Raw genomic sequence first — 13,441 nt, forward strand, 5'->3', positions numbered from 1 at the left:
AAAGATGAACTTCTTGTTAATCTAGCCGCTGTGTCAGATTTCAAAAAGGCTTTACGGCGAAATCATACCATGCGGTTATCTGAGGACAGTGCCCCGCTTACAAAAGCATACAAACATTTTACATCCAAGCAAAGGAATTACAAAAGTCAGAAATAGCAATAAAATGAATCACTTACCTATGATCTTCATATGTTTGCAGTCACAAGAGTCCATGTTACACAATAGATGTTTATTTTGTTCTATAAAGTCCCTCTTTATGTCCCAAAAACTCAGGTTGTCTATTGTCTAAATAAACGATTAAATTTTAAACCGGACAATAGCGTCTTCAATAGCGCACCCTCTGTTCTTTTTCCTTTCTATCGGTCACGCGTGCAAAGGAGCTCTGCTTCATTCTGCATGCCACTTACAAAATTGTCTCATTCTTCCTCGTTTTTCAGAATACAAGCCTGAAACAATGTCTAAAGACTGCTGACATCTAGTGGAAGCCATAGGAACTGCAATTTGGTTCCTATCCAAATACATACTGTATAGGCATTCAATAGAAAAGTACCCACATAAAAAATATCCCACTTCCTGGATGGATTTCCCTCAGGTTTTCGCCTGCCGTATCAGTTCTGTTATACTCACAGACATTATTTTAACAGTTTTGGAAACTTTAGTATTTTCTATCCAATACTGCCATGCATATGCATATCCTAGCTTCTGGGCCTGAGCAGTTTACATTGGGCACCTCATTCATTCAAAATACTGCCCCCTACCCAAGAGATGTTAACTAACTTCATACTGGACGCAGAGACATAGAAATGGTATCCACGATGGTATTCTGTTGCAGCTTGCGATATTCAGAAATATCGCAGACCCCCTGCAGTACCTGGAACCCAGTTTGAAAACCCCTGGTTTGACCTATTTCCATTTTTCAATTAACGACCACCTCTCAAAAGCCTCTTTGAGAGCCATTATCCTTTCTCTCTAATTTATGATATTCCTTATCTTTTGAAGGTCATCTGGTGCTTCCAATCTGTCTGCTTTGCCAAAGATCTCCCCTTCATCTCTGACAAACAATCATAACAGCAGGAAGTAAGGACTAGTGAGCATAGAGAGGGTTGTTTTATTGACTGACGGCTGGGGCACATAGGGCCATAGAGGGACGCTACGGAGTTCCGTAAACTCTGAAGACTTTGAGTTTTGAACATCAGCCATCTTGGCTCCAAAGGTTCTATCTAGGCAAAGAGTGCAAATTAGAATGTTATTGATTTTAATGGAATGTTTGGTGCCAATATGGAGGCTAGTTTGTGGAACTCTGTACATCTCTGGGTTTAGGCTTGAGGTGGTTATGCGGTGATTTGCAGTTGCCTGCATGTTTTATGGTTTTCATCTGTCGTTTCACTTTTCACAGCAGTGTTCTCCATCATAGGACTGAGAGCTTCTGCGTATTAAACAGTGTTTGAATGTCATTTCAGATTAATTCATATTCTATTGATGGAATTATGAGTTGATAAAATTCTAACTCTTAACTAACAATTTTCAAGGAGAGTCATTTTGTGTATGTGGTTCGTGAGAATCAAAAGTTGCTGTGAAACTTTTGCAACCCATAAACTCTTGAGACCTAGGTTGTTCACCACTGGTCTGGATTGTTGTCCCTGTCCAGTAGTTGAACTATAGCCTAGTAGTAGAGGAATGTCTTATTTTCCACTGTAGTTGTGAAGCATTGCATGCTGGAGTGGGTGTAATATCAGTGTCACTGTCAACACTGTAGGTTATTTTCACTGAAGGCTTGTGTGGGGATATAGGCTACCTGCATTTTTCTTTTACCCAGCGTCTGAGTGAGAAATAAGGGCACACTTCTGAGAGATTAATGTAAACTTGGCAAAAAAAGAAATGTCCCTTTTTCAGGACCCTGTCTTTAAAAGATAATTTGTTAAAATCCAAGAAACTTTACAGATCTTCATTGTAAAGGGTTTAAACACTGTTTTCCATGCTTGTTCAATTACCCATATACAATTAATGAACATGCACCTGTGGAACGGTCGTTAAGACACTAACAGCTTACAGACGGTAGGCAATTAAGGTCACAGTTATGAAAACTTAGGACACTAAAGAGTCCTTTCTACTGACTCTGAAAAACACCAGAAGAAAGATGCCCAGGGTCCTTGCTCATCTGTGTGAACGTGCCTTAGACATGCGGCATGAGGACTGCAGATGTGGCCAGGGCAATAAGTTGCAATGTCCGTACTGTGAGACGCCTAACACAGCGCTACAGGGAGCTGATCGTTCTACGGACAGCTGATCGTCCTCGCAGTGGCAGACCACATGTAACAACACCTGCACAGGATCGGTACATCCAAACATCACACCTGCGGGACAGGTACAGGATGGCAACAACAACTGCCCGAGTTACACCAGGAACGCACAATCCCTCCATCAGTGTTCAGACTGTCCGCAATAGGCTGAGAGAGGCTGGACTGAGGGCTTGTAGACCTGTTGTAAGGCAGGTCTTCACCAGACATCACTGGCAATAACGTTGCCTTTGGGCACAAACCCACCGTCGCTGGACAGGACTAGCAAAAAATGCTCTTCATTGACGAGTCGCGGTTTTGTCTCACCAGGGGTGATGGTTGGATTCGTGTTTATCTTCGAAGGAATGAGCGTTACACCGAGGCCTGTACTCTGGAGCAGGATCAAGGTGGAGGGTCCGTCATGGTCTGAGGTGGTGTCACAGCATCATCGGACTGAACTTGTTGTCATTGCAGGCAATCTCAAAGCTGTGCGTTACAGGGAAGACATCCTCATCCCTCATGTGGTACCCTTCCTGCAGGCTCATCCTGACATGACCCTCCAGCATGACAATGCCACCAGCCATACTAATCGTTCTGTGCGTGATTTCCTGCAAGACAGGAATGTCAGCGTTCTGCCATGGCCAGCCAAGAGCCCGGATCTCAATCCCATTGACCCATTGAGCACGTCTGGGACCTGTTGGATCGAAGGGTGAGGGCTAGGGCCATTCCCCCAAAAAATGTCCAGGAATTTGCAGGTGCCCTGGTGGAAGAGTGAGGCAAAATCTGGTGCAGTTCATGAGGAGATGCACTGCAGTACTTAATGCAGCTGGTGGCCACACCAGATACTGACTTAATTTTGATTTTGACCCCCCCCCCCCCCCCCCCTTTGTTCAGGGACACATTATTTAATTTCTGTTAGTCACATGTCTGTGGAACTTGTTCAGTTTGTCTGTTGAATCTTATGTTCATACAAATATTTACACGTTAAGTTTGCTCAAAATATACACAGTTGACAGTGAGAGGACGTTTCTTTTTTTGCTGAGTTTATGTAGCACACTTACGGTCTGAGCACATCACTGTTTTCACCATTGCACACTGTAATGGTAGATTTATTTCCATATTGTGTTCTTGTATCTGTGGAATCCATCGATGTGGGAATAGTCTCTCCCTACAAGCATTTTGCTACACCTGCGATAACATCTGCTAAAAACGTGTATGTGACATACAATTTTATTTGAGATCCCCTTCTTGTCAACCACTGTACATTGCCAGCTTGGTCCGCTCTGGCATTGAATAATGGATAGGATGCTATTTTAATCTTGAATGTTTCAAACCAGGATCAAGTACGCAAGGATGGATCTCTGTCTTTGACTGTTTGATTGTAGATGGTGTGGGGGGAATATTCAGAGGTGGTAACTTTCTGTGTGAATTAATGGAAATGTATGCAAATGAATATTAATACCATTGTTTTTTGCATTGGATATATTTACCATATCATATGGAGACAAAAACAAACCTTTTACCTTATCATAAGTAGACATAATTGCAAATGATTAAATCATTCCAATAGAAATAAACAATTTAGTTACGAATTAAAGTTTAACTTAATTAGTTTACTTTTGACATGGGATGATTTCACTGAACAAAATGATCCATCGTATCTCCCAAGAATGTTTTCAACATACTTCTGTAAAATGATAACCAAAGCTTTAATTTATAGACTGTCTTCCTCTCAGGCTTCCATGTCTTCTCCCTGGACCTCCTCAATGTCCACCTGTTGAACATCAGACTCTGAGGCCTCAACTTCACTGTCACTTTCCAAGCTTGTTGAGGATTGCTCGTTGTCAGGCTCAAAAAGCCTAAAATTGGCCCGGATGGCCACCAATTTTTCAACCCTTGTATTGGTAAGCCTGTTGCGTGCTTTGGTGTGTGTTCCCAAACAAGGACCAGTTGTACTCTGAGGCGTCTGATGTTGGTGGGATTTGGAGGATGGAGGCAACAGGGGAAAGAGCCTCAGATCCACAAAGTTCCTTCCACCAGGTGGTTGATGAGATGTTGGCACAACTGCCATGTTGCATCTCCATCCCCAACACCCTTGCTTGGAAGTGTATTTCGCCAGACTGCCAAGAACCTTGCCCTCATCCAGGCCAAGGCGGCAAGACACGGTAGTGATGACACTATAGGCCTTGTTGATCTCTGCACCAGACAGGATGCTCTTGCCAGTCTACTTGGTGTCCAACATGTACGCTGAGGCGTGTATGGGCTTCAGGCAGATGTCTTCACACTTATGTATTTCAGAACTGCAGTTTCCTCTGCTTGGAGCAACAGTGAAGTGGGCAGGGCAGTACGGATTTCTTCTGACAGTATGGCATTGTCTCCCTCAATCCGTGCAATTGCTATAGGTTTCAGGCTGCTTACCACTCTCTCCCAAAATACATCATCCAGGAGGATCCTCTTGATGGGGCTGTCCATATTGGCCATTTCTTGGAGAGACTCCTTCCCCTCCAGGAGACTGTCAAACATGATGACAACACCACCCCAGCGGGTGTTGCTGGGCAGCTTCAATGTGGTGCTCTTATTCTTCTCACTTTGCTTGGTGAGGTAGATTGCTGATGTAACTTGATGACCCTTCACATACCTAACCATTTCCTTGGCTCTCTTGTAGTGTCTCCATTGTTTTCAGTGCCATGATGTCCTTGAGGAGCAGATTCAATGCACGAGCAGCACAGCCAATGGGTGTGATGTGAGGGTAGGACTCCTCCACTTTAGACCAAGCAGCCATCATGTTCGCAGCATTGTCTGTCACCAGTGCAAGTACCTTCTGTGGTCCAAGGTCATTGATGACTGCCTTCAGCTCAATTGCAATGTAGAGACCGGTGTGTCTGTTGTCCCTTGTGTCTGTGCTCTTGTAGAATACTGGTTGAGGGCTGGAGATGTAGTTAATTATTACTTGCCCACAAACATTCGACCACCCATCAGAGATGACTGCAATACAGTCTGTTCTCTATGATTTGCTTGACCTTCTGTTGAACTCTGCATCCAGCAAATGAGTATATAAAGCATGTCTGATTGGAGGGGTGTATGCTGGGCAAAGAACATTCAGAAATCTCTTCCAATACACATTGCCTGTGAGCATCAGAGGTGAACCAGTTGCATGCTCGAGCAAGGCATTCATCGGTAATTCTCTGACAATGTTCCTCCATTGAGTCAAAAACACTTCTGATTCCAGGAGGACAATGAGCTGTTGCTATCGATAAGGTGTCTGATTCATCATTTTCACCTCGAATAGAAGTCGACTTTTGTCAGAGGTTGCTTGTTGTGAGCACTGAGGGAACTTTATACACTTGGCCAGATGAGTCTGCATCTTTTTTGCATTCTTCACATATGTTTTGGCACACTATCTGCAAATCTACACAGCTTTTCCTTCTACATTAGCTGCAGTGAAATGTCTCCACACATTAGATAGTTCCCGTGGCATTTTCCTGTAAAGATTAGAAAAACATAAAAAACAACAAATACAATTCCATGTACAGATAAATAGTTAAGCAGTTAGATTAAACAACTCTTACTTTGTAAGATAAATGTTTTAAAATTAAACATGTATGGAAACAGGTGAATTAACACTCAGTTAGCAGGCTCAAGCAAGCTAAAACCTACATGGTAGCGAAAATTAACTAACAAATTGTTAACAAGTTAGAAATTATTTAAACACACTTTGCTGTAGGCTACTATTTAGTAGTTAACAAAAAATAATGTATGTCATGTAAAATATATTCACCACGCCCAGTATTTTTAAATCAAGTATTACCAGAAAGCATGTAGTCCTTGGCTCAGACAGTGTAGTAGTGTGGGCTCAATAGCTTCTCATTAGTGCAAGATCTTGAGAATCAGCTGACCATGTGATGGAAGAATGCACTGTGTATGCAGAGGGTTGCAATTCCATTGAATTTGCGATAGTTTAACCAAAATATGCCACGACCTAGAATTGACTTGTGTATCCCACAAAAAAAGGTTCACTGTTATAAGATAACTTTGAATTTAAGCAAAATTCCCAGGCTTAATTTTCCGACCCTTTGCAACCCTAGACAAGATGCATTTGTTCTGAGCCACTGTCCTTAGACTGTGCAGTGACAGTCCTCTCACATTTTTCTCTGCTCTCTCACTTCTTCCCCTCTCTCTCTGAGCTCATTGTGCTGCATATTCTGCAGTCCCTGTGTGACCTTCAGAATGCATTTCATCTGCTCCCCTTTCCCTCTCTACACCTCCACACCCTCTCTCTTGCCTGGCTGCGACACAGATGCTAACTTCATTATTCTCATCACATCCTCCTCCAGCTATACTCAGGCTACAGTAGATTCTTAAGGAGACCAAGCTATATGAATACCTAATTGCATATAAAGTAGCTGTCTATTTGGACAAGATGCATTCTGCAGCCTCAGCAGGAATTCTCTGCTGTCAGGCCCCCTCTGTCACCCCCTCTGCTATTTTCCTTCCTTTCTCTTGAGCTCTCCATCTCTCTCTCTTTCTTGCCTGTACATCCCCTTTCTTTCCTTTACCCATCTGTCTCTCTCCTGTACCCCTTCCTCTCACCCTACATCTCTTTCTCCTGTACCACTCTCTGTACTACCTCTATTTTGCCTCTCCTTTGCTCTTGTCTCCCCTTTCCCGCTTTCTCTCTGTCTGTGTACCTCTACTTCCTGAATCATATTCTTGCGCATCGTTGTAGCTTAGGGAGCTGCTGCTATAAATAGGCTATCCTGTGGTAGCAGCAGTGCAGAGCACACGTCAGGGCAGGAGCAGTGTGATGCTAGGGGACAGGGCAGGGGATGGCACTGTCACTCAGCAGGACCTGGAGAGAGTGAGGAGAGACACTGCATAACTTCAACTGTGACTGAGGGAAGAGGCTTCTCGTTAGCTATGTTTGACTGTGTTGCGCTCGGAATGGGATGGGCCTTGCTTACTGTTCCCTCTGCTGCATATCTGAACTGGGACTGAGCTCTGGGACCAAGGCCTGGGCAAGGAGTGAGCTGAGCTACAACTGGGCTAGACCTGAACTCTAGTTAAAGCGTTTGAGGTGAGATGCTGCTGGTGGTGGCTGAAACCTATATGGATTTTGAACGACAAGATGGTTGTTGAAAGCCTGGGCAGAGGCTAAGTTAAGGCAATGGCAAATATTTGTGGAGCAGTAACTGTATGAGCTGTCTTACCGTAGTGAGCTAGGTTACAGGCCAAATCAATCTACTTCCTTAGCTCTATGGCAGACTGTTGGTGATCACGCTAAATTCTGGAAAACCGATAATTCACTGAAGCCGGGTAATTCCTCTACTTCCCTGCCTAAGCAGTTTTCTGCATCATTACTGAAAAAGTTACGACTTATGATGCTTTTAATCAGCATTTAACTCTGCTGGTTTCCTATTTGAAAAATGTTTATCTTACTGGTTTTGGCCAGTCAGTTGACTCGATGGATAATCACTCACCCTTACGTGACTTGGTAAATGGTAGGTTTTTATTTTTGGCAACTCACAGAAACCGATGTTATTGCTGCCTTATTAGCAATTGACACCATGAAGTCCATTAGCAGCTGACAATTTGGACCCGTCTTTGCTTAAGTATGCAGCGCCTCTCATTGCTGGGACTGTAACACAAATGTTTTAATATATATTTCAAAAGTGTGGAAAGCAGCTTTGCTACCACTTCATAAGGGTGGGGATAGTAGTGATCTTGATAATTATCAACCCATTTCCAGGCTCCCCTGTCTTTCAAAAATTCTAGGATCATTGGTCCACAAACGGCTGTTATTTTCTGTAAATTGTTTTCTTAATATTAATCAATCGGATTCAGACCTAAACATAGCACCACTATGGCTACCATGCTGTTTGTAAATGATATTGCAAATGCCTTAAAGAATTGTTGCCATGTCTGTTGAATAAGCTGTCCTCGATAGGGTTGGGTACTGATGCTTGCCGATGGTTTCATAATTATCTCAATGACAACTCAGGCCAACAAGGTAGATGGGATCAAATCGGAGTTCCTTGACTTACATAAAGGATGTTTTACAATCTACAGTGTATATAAATATAATTGGTAATGCTTAAAAAATATATACATTTATTTAGATGCAGATAGTCTGCAATATTAAAGCTGATCACTGAGTTCTATCAATTGAGTGTTTGCATAATTTCCAATCGCCCATATTTTATAAAAATATATTTTCCTTCATTATTGTCCCCTAACCCCCACCCCTCCCCTAATTGGCGTAAACTAATGGACAACAATACTTCTACTTCCAATATATACATTGGTTATTCATTTAAAAGTTATGAGCTTGTGCCGCGACCGTTAGTGGTAGATGTGGTTGGATTCTGTCATTGCACTACACTATAACAAGGGGGATTTAGAACACTGATCGATCGGTAGTCTAAACTGTGGCATTTTAATGGAGGTGTTTTCAGTCAGTCTCTCCTCTGGCACGAGTCCTCCATCAGACAAAAAAAAAAAAATGTCAGTGGTCCTGCAGTTGAGAGAACAAAATAATATGCACGGTGGGCTTCTGGTTTCTCTTCTAAAATCATGGGGTAAAAGTAAGGAACTTGACTGTAGGCCCTGCATTAAAGACCAAAATTGGTTGAAGAAAATGAAATAAATTGCAAAATAGTTGGGAATAGATTTTCGATGTACCAATTCCATGATTTATAAATTGACACGCAATTTTTCAGTTTATTATAACCTACTGCAGGCTTAACCTATGGGTTTAACCTTTTGAATTAATGATTTTTATTGAAGATAGAAGCCGTCTCTTAATGATTTCCGAGAGCTGATCTGTTATCCAACGATTTAAATATCATTAACCCTGCTTTATATAGAATCCCCTTAGATGTTCTGTGTTTTTATTTACAGTAGTGATGGACAGTTGGATGTTTTTTGTTTTTTACAAGCGTAGCGGGCTGTGAATTCTGCAAACAACGTTTCCAGGATTCTCAATATCTAAGGGGCATTTTTCGTTAGGTATTTTCACAGACCATATTTGCCCATCATGCAAACAATATAAGCAGGACGATAGACTCTTCATAGCCCGGCGACTGTCGGTGTGAACCCCCCCGAACTTGCAATGTTTTCGATGCTTGAGTACTCAAAACTTCATGCAACTGCGAAGTGTTGGTTAAAGTATACTGTACAGTATCTGTTCAACATCTTTATGCTGTTAATAAAATAATGAGGGGAAAAAAATACTTTCAAAATGCAGATGTTTATTTCAACTACATTTTAGTTGCACTTCCCCCCCAGCTCCACAAACTTTGCTGAGATGATCAATGTACACTGCTCAAAAAAATAAAGGGAACACTTAAACAACACAATGTAACTCCAAGTCAATCACACTTCTGTGAAATCAAACTGTCCACTTAGGAAGCAACACTGATTGACAATACATTTCACATGCTGTTGTGCAAATGGAATAGACAACAGGTGGAAATTATAGGCAATTAGCAAGACACAAAAGGAGTGGTTCTGCAGGTGGTGACCACAGACCACTTCTCAGTTCCTATGCTTCCTGGCTGATGTTTTGGTCACTTTTGAATGCTGGCGGTGCTTTCACTCGTGGTAGCATGAGACAGAGTCTACAACCCACACAAGTGGCTCAGGTAGTGCAGCTCATCCAGGATGGCACATCAATGCGAGCTGTGGCAAGAAGGTTTGCTGTGTCTGTCAGCGTAGTGTCCAGAGCATGGAGGCGCTACCAGGAGACAGGCCAGTACATCAGGAGACGTGGAGGAGGCCGTAGGAGGGCAACAACCCAGCAGCAGGATCGCTACCTCCGCCTTTGTGCAAGGAGGAGCAGGAGGAGCACTACCAGAGCCCTGCAAAATGACCTCCAGCAGGCCACAAATGTGCATGTGTCTGCTCAAACAGTCAGAAACAGACTCCATGAGGGTGGTATGAGGGCCCGACGTCCACAGGTGGGGGTTGTGCTTACAGCCCAACACCGTGCAGGACGTTTGGAATTTGCCAGAGAACACCAAGATTGGCAAATTCGCCACTGGCGCCCTGTGCTCTTCACAGATGAAAGCAGGTTCACACTGAGCACATGTGACAGACGTGACAGAGTCTGGAGACGCCGTGGAGAACGTTCTGCTGCCTGCAACCGCGTGGCCGCCGCCACTCTAACCTGGTGGTCCCAGCGCGCACGACCCGCGTGGAGTTCCAGGTCTCCGGCAGCCTCGAACTGCCGATCTGCGGCCAACAAGGCAGAGTTCATCTCAGCCTATGCTTCCCTCCAGTCCCTCGACTTCTTGGCACTGACGGAAACATGGATTACCACAGATAACACTGCTACTCCTACTGCTCTCTCCTCGTCTGCCCACGTGTTCTCGCACACCCCGAGAGCTTCTGGTCAGCGGGGTGGTGGCACTGGGATCCTCATCTCTCCCAAGTGGACATTCTCTCTCTCTCCCCTGACCCATCTGTCTATCGCCTCTTTTGAATTCCATGCTGTCACAGTTACCAGCCCTTTCATGCTTAACATCCTTATCATTTATCGCCCCCCAGGTTCCCTTGGAGAGTTCATCAATGAGCTTGACGCCTTGATAAGTTCCTTTCCTGAGGATGGCTCACCTCTCACAGTTCTGGGTGACTTTAACCTCCCCACGTCTACCTTTGACTCATTCCTCTCTGCCTCCTCTCCTCTTGACCTCACCCTCTCACCTTCCCCCCCTACTCACAAGGCAGGCAATACGCTTGACCTCATCTTTACTAGATGCTGTTCTTCCACTAATCTCATTGCAACTCCCCTCCAAGTCTCCGACCACTACCTTGTATCCTTTTCCCTCTCGCTCTCATCCAACACTTCCCACACTGCCCCTACTCGGATGGTATCGCGCCGTCCCAACCTTCGCTCTCTCTCCCCCGCTACTCTCTCCTCTTCCATCCTATCATCTCTTCCCTCTGCTCAAACCTTCTCCAACCTATCTCCTGATTCTGCCTCCTCAACCCTCCTCTCCTCCCTTTCTGCATCCTTTAACTCTATGTCCCCTATCCTCCAGGCCGGCTCGGTCCTCCCCTCCTGCTCCGTGGCTCGACGACTCACTGCGAGCTCACAGAACAGGGCTCCGGGCAGCCGAGCGGAAATGGAGAAACTCGCCTCCCTGCGGACCTGGCATCCTTTCACTCCCTCCTCTCTACATTCTCCTCTTCTGTCTCTGCTGCTAAAGCCACTTTCTACCACTCTAAATTCCAAGCATCTGCCTCTAACCCTAGGAAGCTCTTTGCCACCTTCTCCTCCCTCCTGAATCCTCCTCCCCCTCCCCCCTCCTCCTCCCTCTCTGCGGATGACTTCGTCAACCATTTTGAAAAGAAGGTCGACGACATCCGATCCTCGTTTGCTAAGTCAAACGACACCGCTGGTTCTGCTCACACTGCCCTACCCTGTGCTTTGACCTCTTTCTCCCCTCTCTCTCCAGATGAAATCTCGCGTCTTGTGACGGCCGGCCGCCCAACAACCTGCCTGCTTGACCCTATCCCCTCTCTTCTCCAGGCCATTTCCGGAGACCTTCTCCCTTACCTCACCTCGCTCATCAACTCATCCTTGACCGCTGGCTACGTCCCTTCCGCCTTCAAGAGAGCGAGAGTTGCACCCCTGCTGAAAAAACCTACACTCGATCCCTCCGATGTCAACAACTACAGACCAGTATCCCTTTCTTTTCTCTCCAAAACTCTTGAACGTGCTGTCCTTGGCCAGCTCTCCTGCTTTCTCTCTCAGAATGACCTTATTGATCCAAATCAGTCAGGTTTCAAGACTAGTCATTCAACTGAGACTGCTCTTCTCTGTGTCACGGAGGCGCTCCGCACTGCTAAAGCTAACTCTCTCTCCTCTGCTCTCATCCTTCTAGACCTATCGGCTGCCTTTGATACAGTGAACCATCAGATCCTCCTCTCCACCCTCTCCGAGTTGGGCATCTCCGGCGCGGCCCACGCTTGGATTGCGTCCTACCTGACAGGTCGCTCCTACCAGGTGGCGTGGCGAGAATCTGTCTCCGCACCACGTGCTCTCACCACTGGTGTCCCCCAGGGCTCTGTTCTAGGCCCTCTCCTATTCTCGCTATACACCAAGTCACTTGGCTCTGTCATATCCTCACATGGTCTCTCCTATCATTGCTATGCAGACGACACACAATTAATCTTCTCCTTTCCCCCTTCTGATAACCAGGTGGCGAATCGCATCTCTGCATGTCTGGCAGACATATCAGTGTGGATGACGGATCACCACCTCAAGCTGAACCTCGGCAAGACGGAGCTGCTCTTCCTCCCGGGGAAGGACTGCCCGTTCCATGATCTCGCCATCACGGTTGACAACTCCATTGTGTCCTCCTCCCAGAGTGCTAAGAACCTTGGCGTGATCCTGGACAACACGCTGTCGTTCTCAACTAACATCAAGGTGGTGACCCGTTCCTGTAGGTTCATGCTCTACAACATTCGCAGAGTACGACCCTGCCTCACACAGGAAGCGGCGCAGGTCCTAATCCAGGCACTTGTCATCTCCCGTCTGGACTACTGCAACTCGCTGTTGGCTGGGCTCCCTGCCTGTGCCATTAAACCCCTACAACTCATCCAGAACGCCGCAGCCCGTCTGGTGTTCAACCTTCCCAAGTTCTCTCACGTCACCCCGCTCCTCCGCTCTCTCCACTGGCTTCCAGTTGAAGCTCGCATCCGCTACAAGACCATGGTGCTTGCCTACGGAGCTGTGAGGGGAACGGCACCTCCGTACCTCCAGGCTCTGATCAGGCCCTACACCCAAACAAGGGCACTGCGTTCATCCACCTCTGGCCTGCTCGCCTCCCTACCTCTGAGGAAGTACAGCTCCCGCTCAGCCCAGTCAAAACTGTTCGCTGCTCTGGCACCCCAATGGTGGAAAAAACTCCCCCACGACGCCAGGTCAGCGGAGTCAATCACCACCTTCCGGAAACACCTGAAACACCACCTCTTTAAGGAATACCTAGGATAGGATAAAGTAATCCTTCTAACCCCCCCCCCCCCCCCTTAAAAGAGTTAGATGCACTATTGTAAAGTGGTTGTTCCACTGGATATCATAAGGTGAATGCACCAACTTGTAAGTCGCTCTGGATAAGAGCGTCTGCTAAATGACTTAAATGTAAATGTAAATGCAACATCCT

The 13,441-nt window shown here is 45.6% G+C and overlaps 1 protein-coding gene and 1 long non-coding RNA gene across 7 annotated transcripts in view; one reads left to right on the forward strand and one right to left on the reverse strand.

The window, feature by feature from the left end:
- Positions 1–13,441, reverse strand: part of LOC139534105 (uncharacterized) — a 982,995-nt gene that overhangs the window by 660,862 nt on the left and 308,692 nt on the right. The gene's annotated exons all lie outside the window — the stretch shown is intronic.
- LOC139534104 (ubiquitin carboxyl-terminal hydrolase 15-like) overlaps positions 1–13,441 on the forward strand; it is an 85,222-nt gene that overhangs the window by 13,906 nt on the left and 57,875 nt on the right. Inside the window, exon 7 of one of the 6 annotated variants that reach the window (XM_071332872.1) lies at positions 1,000–1,077. The exons of 4 other annotated variants lie outside the window; for them this stretch is intronic. In XM_071332872.1, coding sequence (XP_071188973.1) covers positions 1,000–1,077 — 78 coding nt within the window. Of the gene's footprint in view, positions 1–999; positions 1,078–6,963; positions 7,351–13,441 lie in introns of those variants that run through there. One more of the 6 variants, XM_071332870.1, reaches the window with a different exon arrangement.

This window comes from Salvelinus alpinus, chromosome 11 (assembly GCF_045679555.1).
Source record: "Salvelinus alpinus chromosome 11, SLU_Salpinus.1, whole genome shotgun sequence".
Classification (NCBI taxonomy): domain Eukaryota; kingdom Metazoa; phylum Chordata; class Actinopteri; order Salmoniformes; family Salmonidae; genus Salvelinus; species Salvelinus alpinus.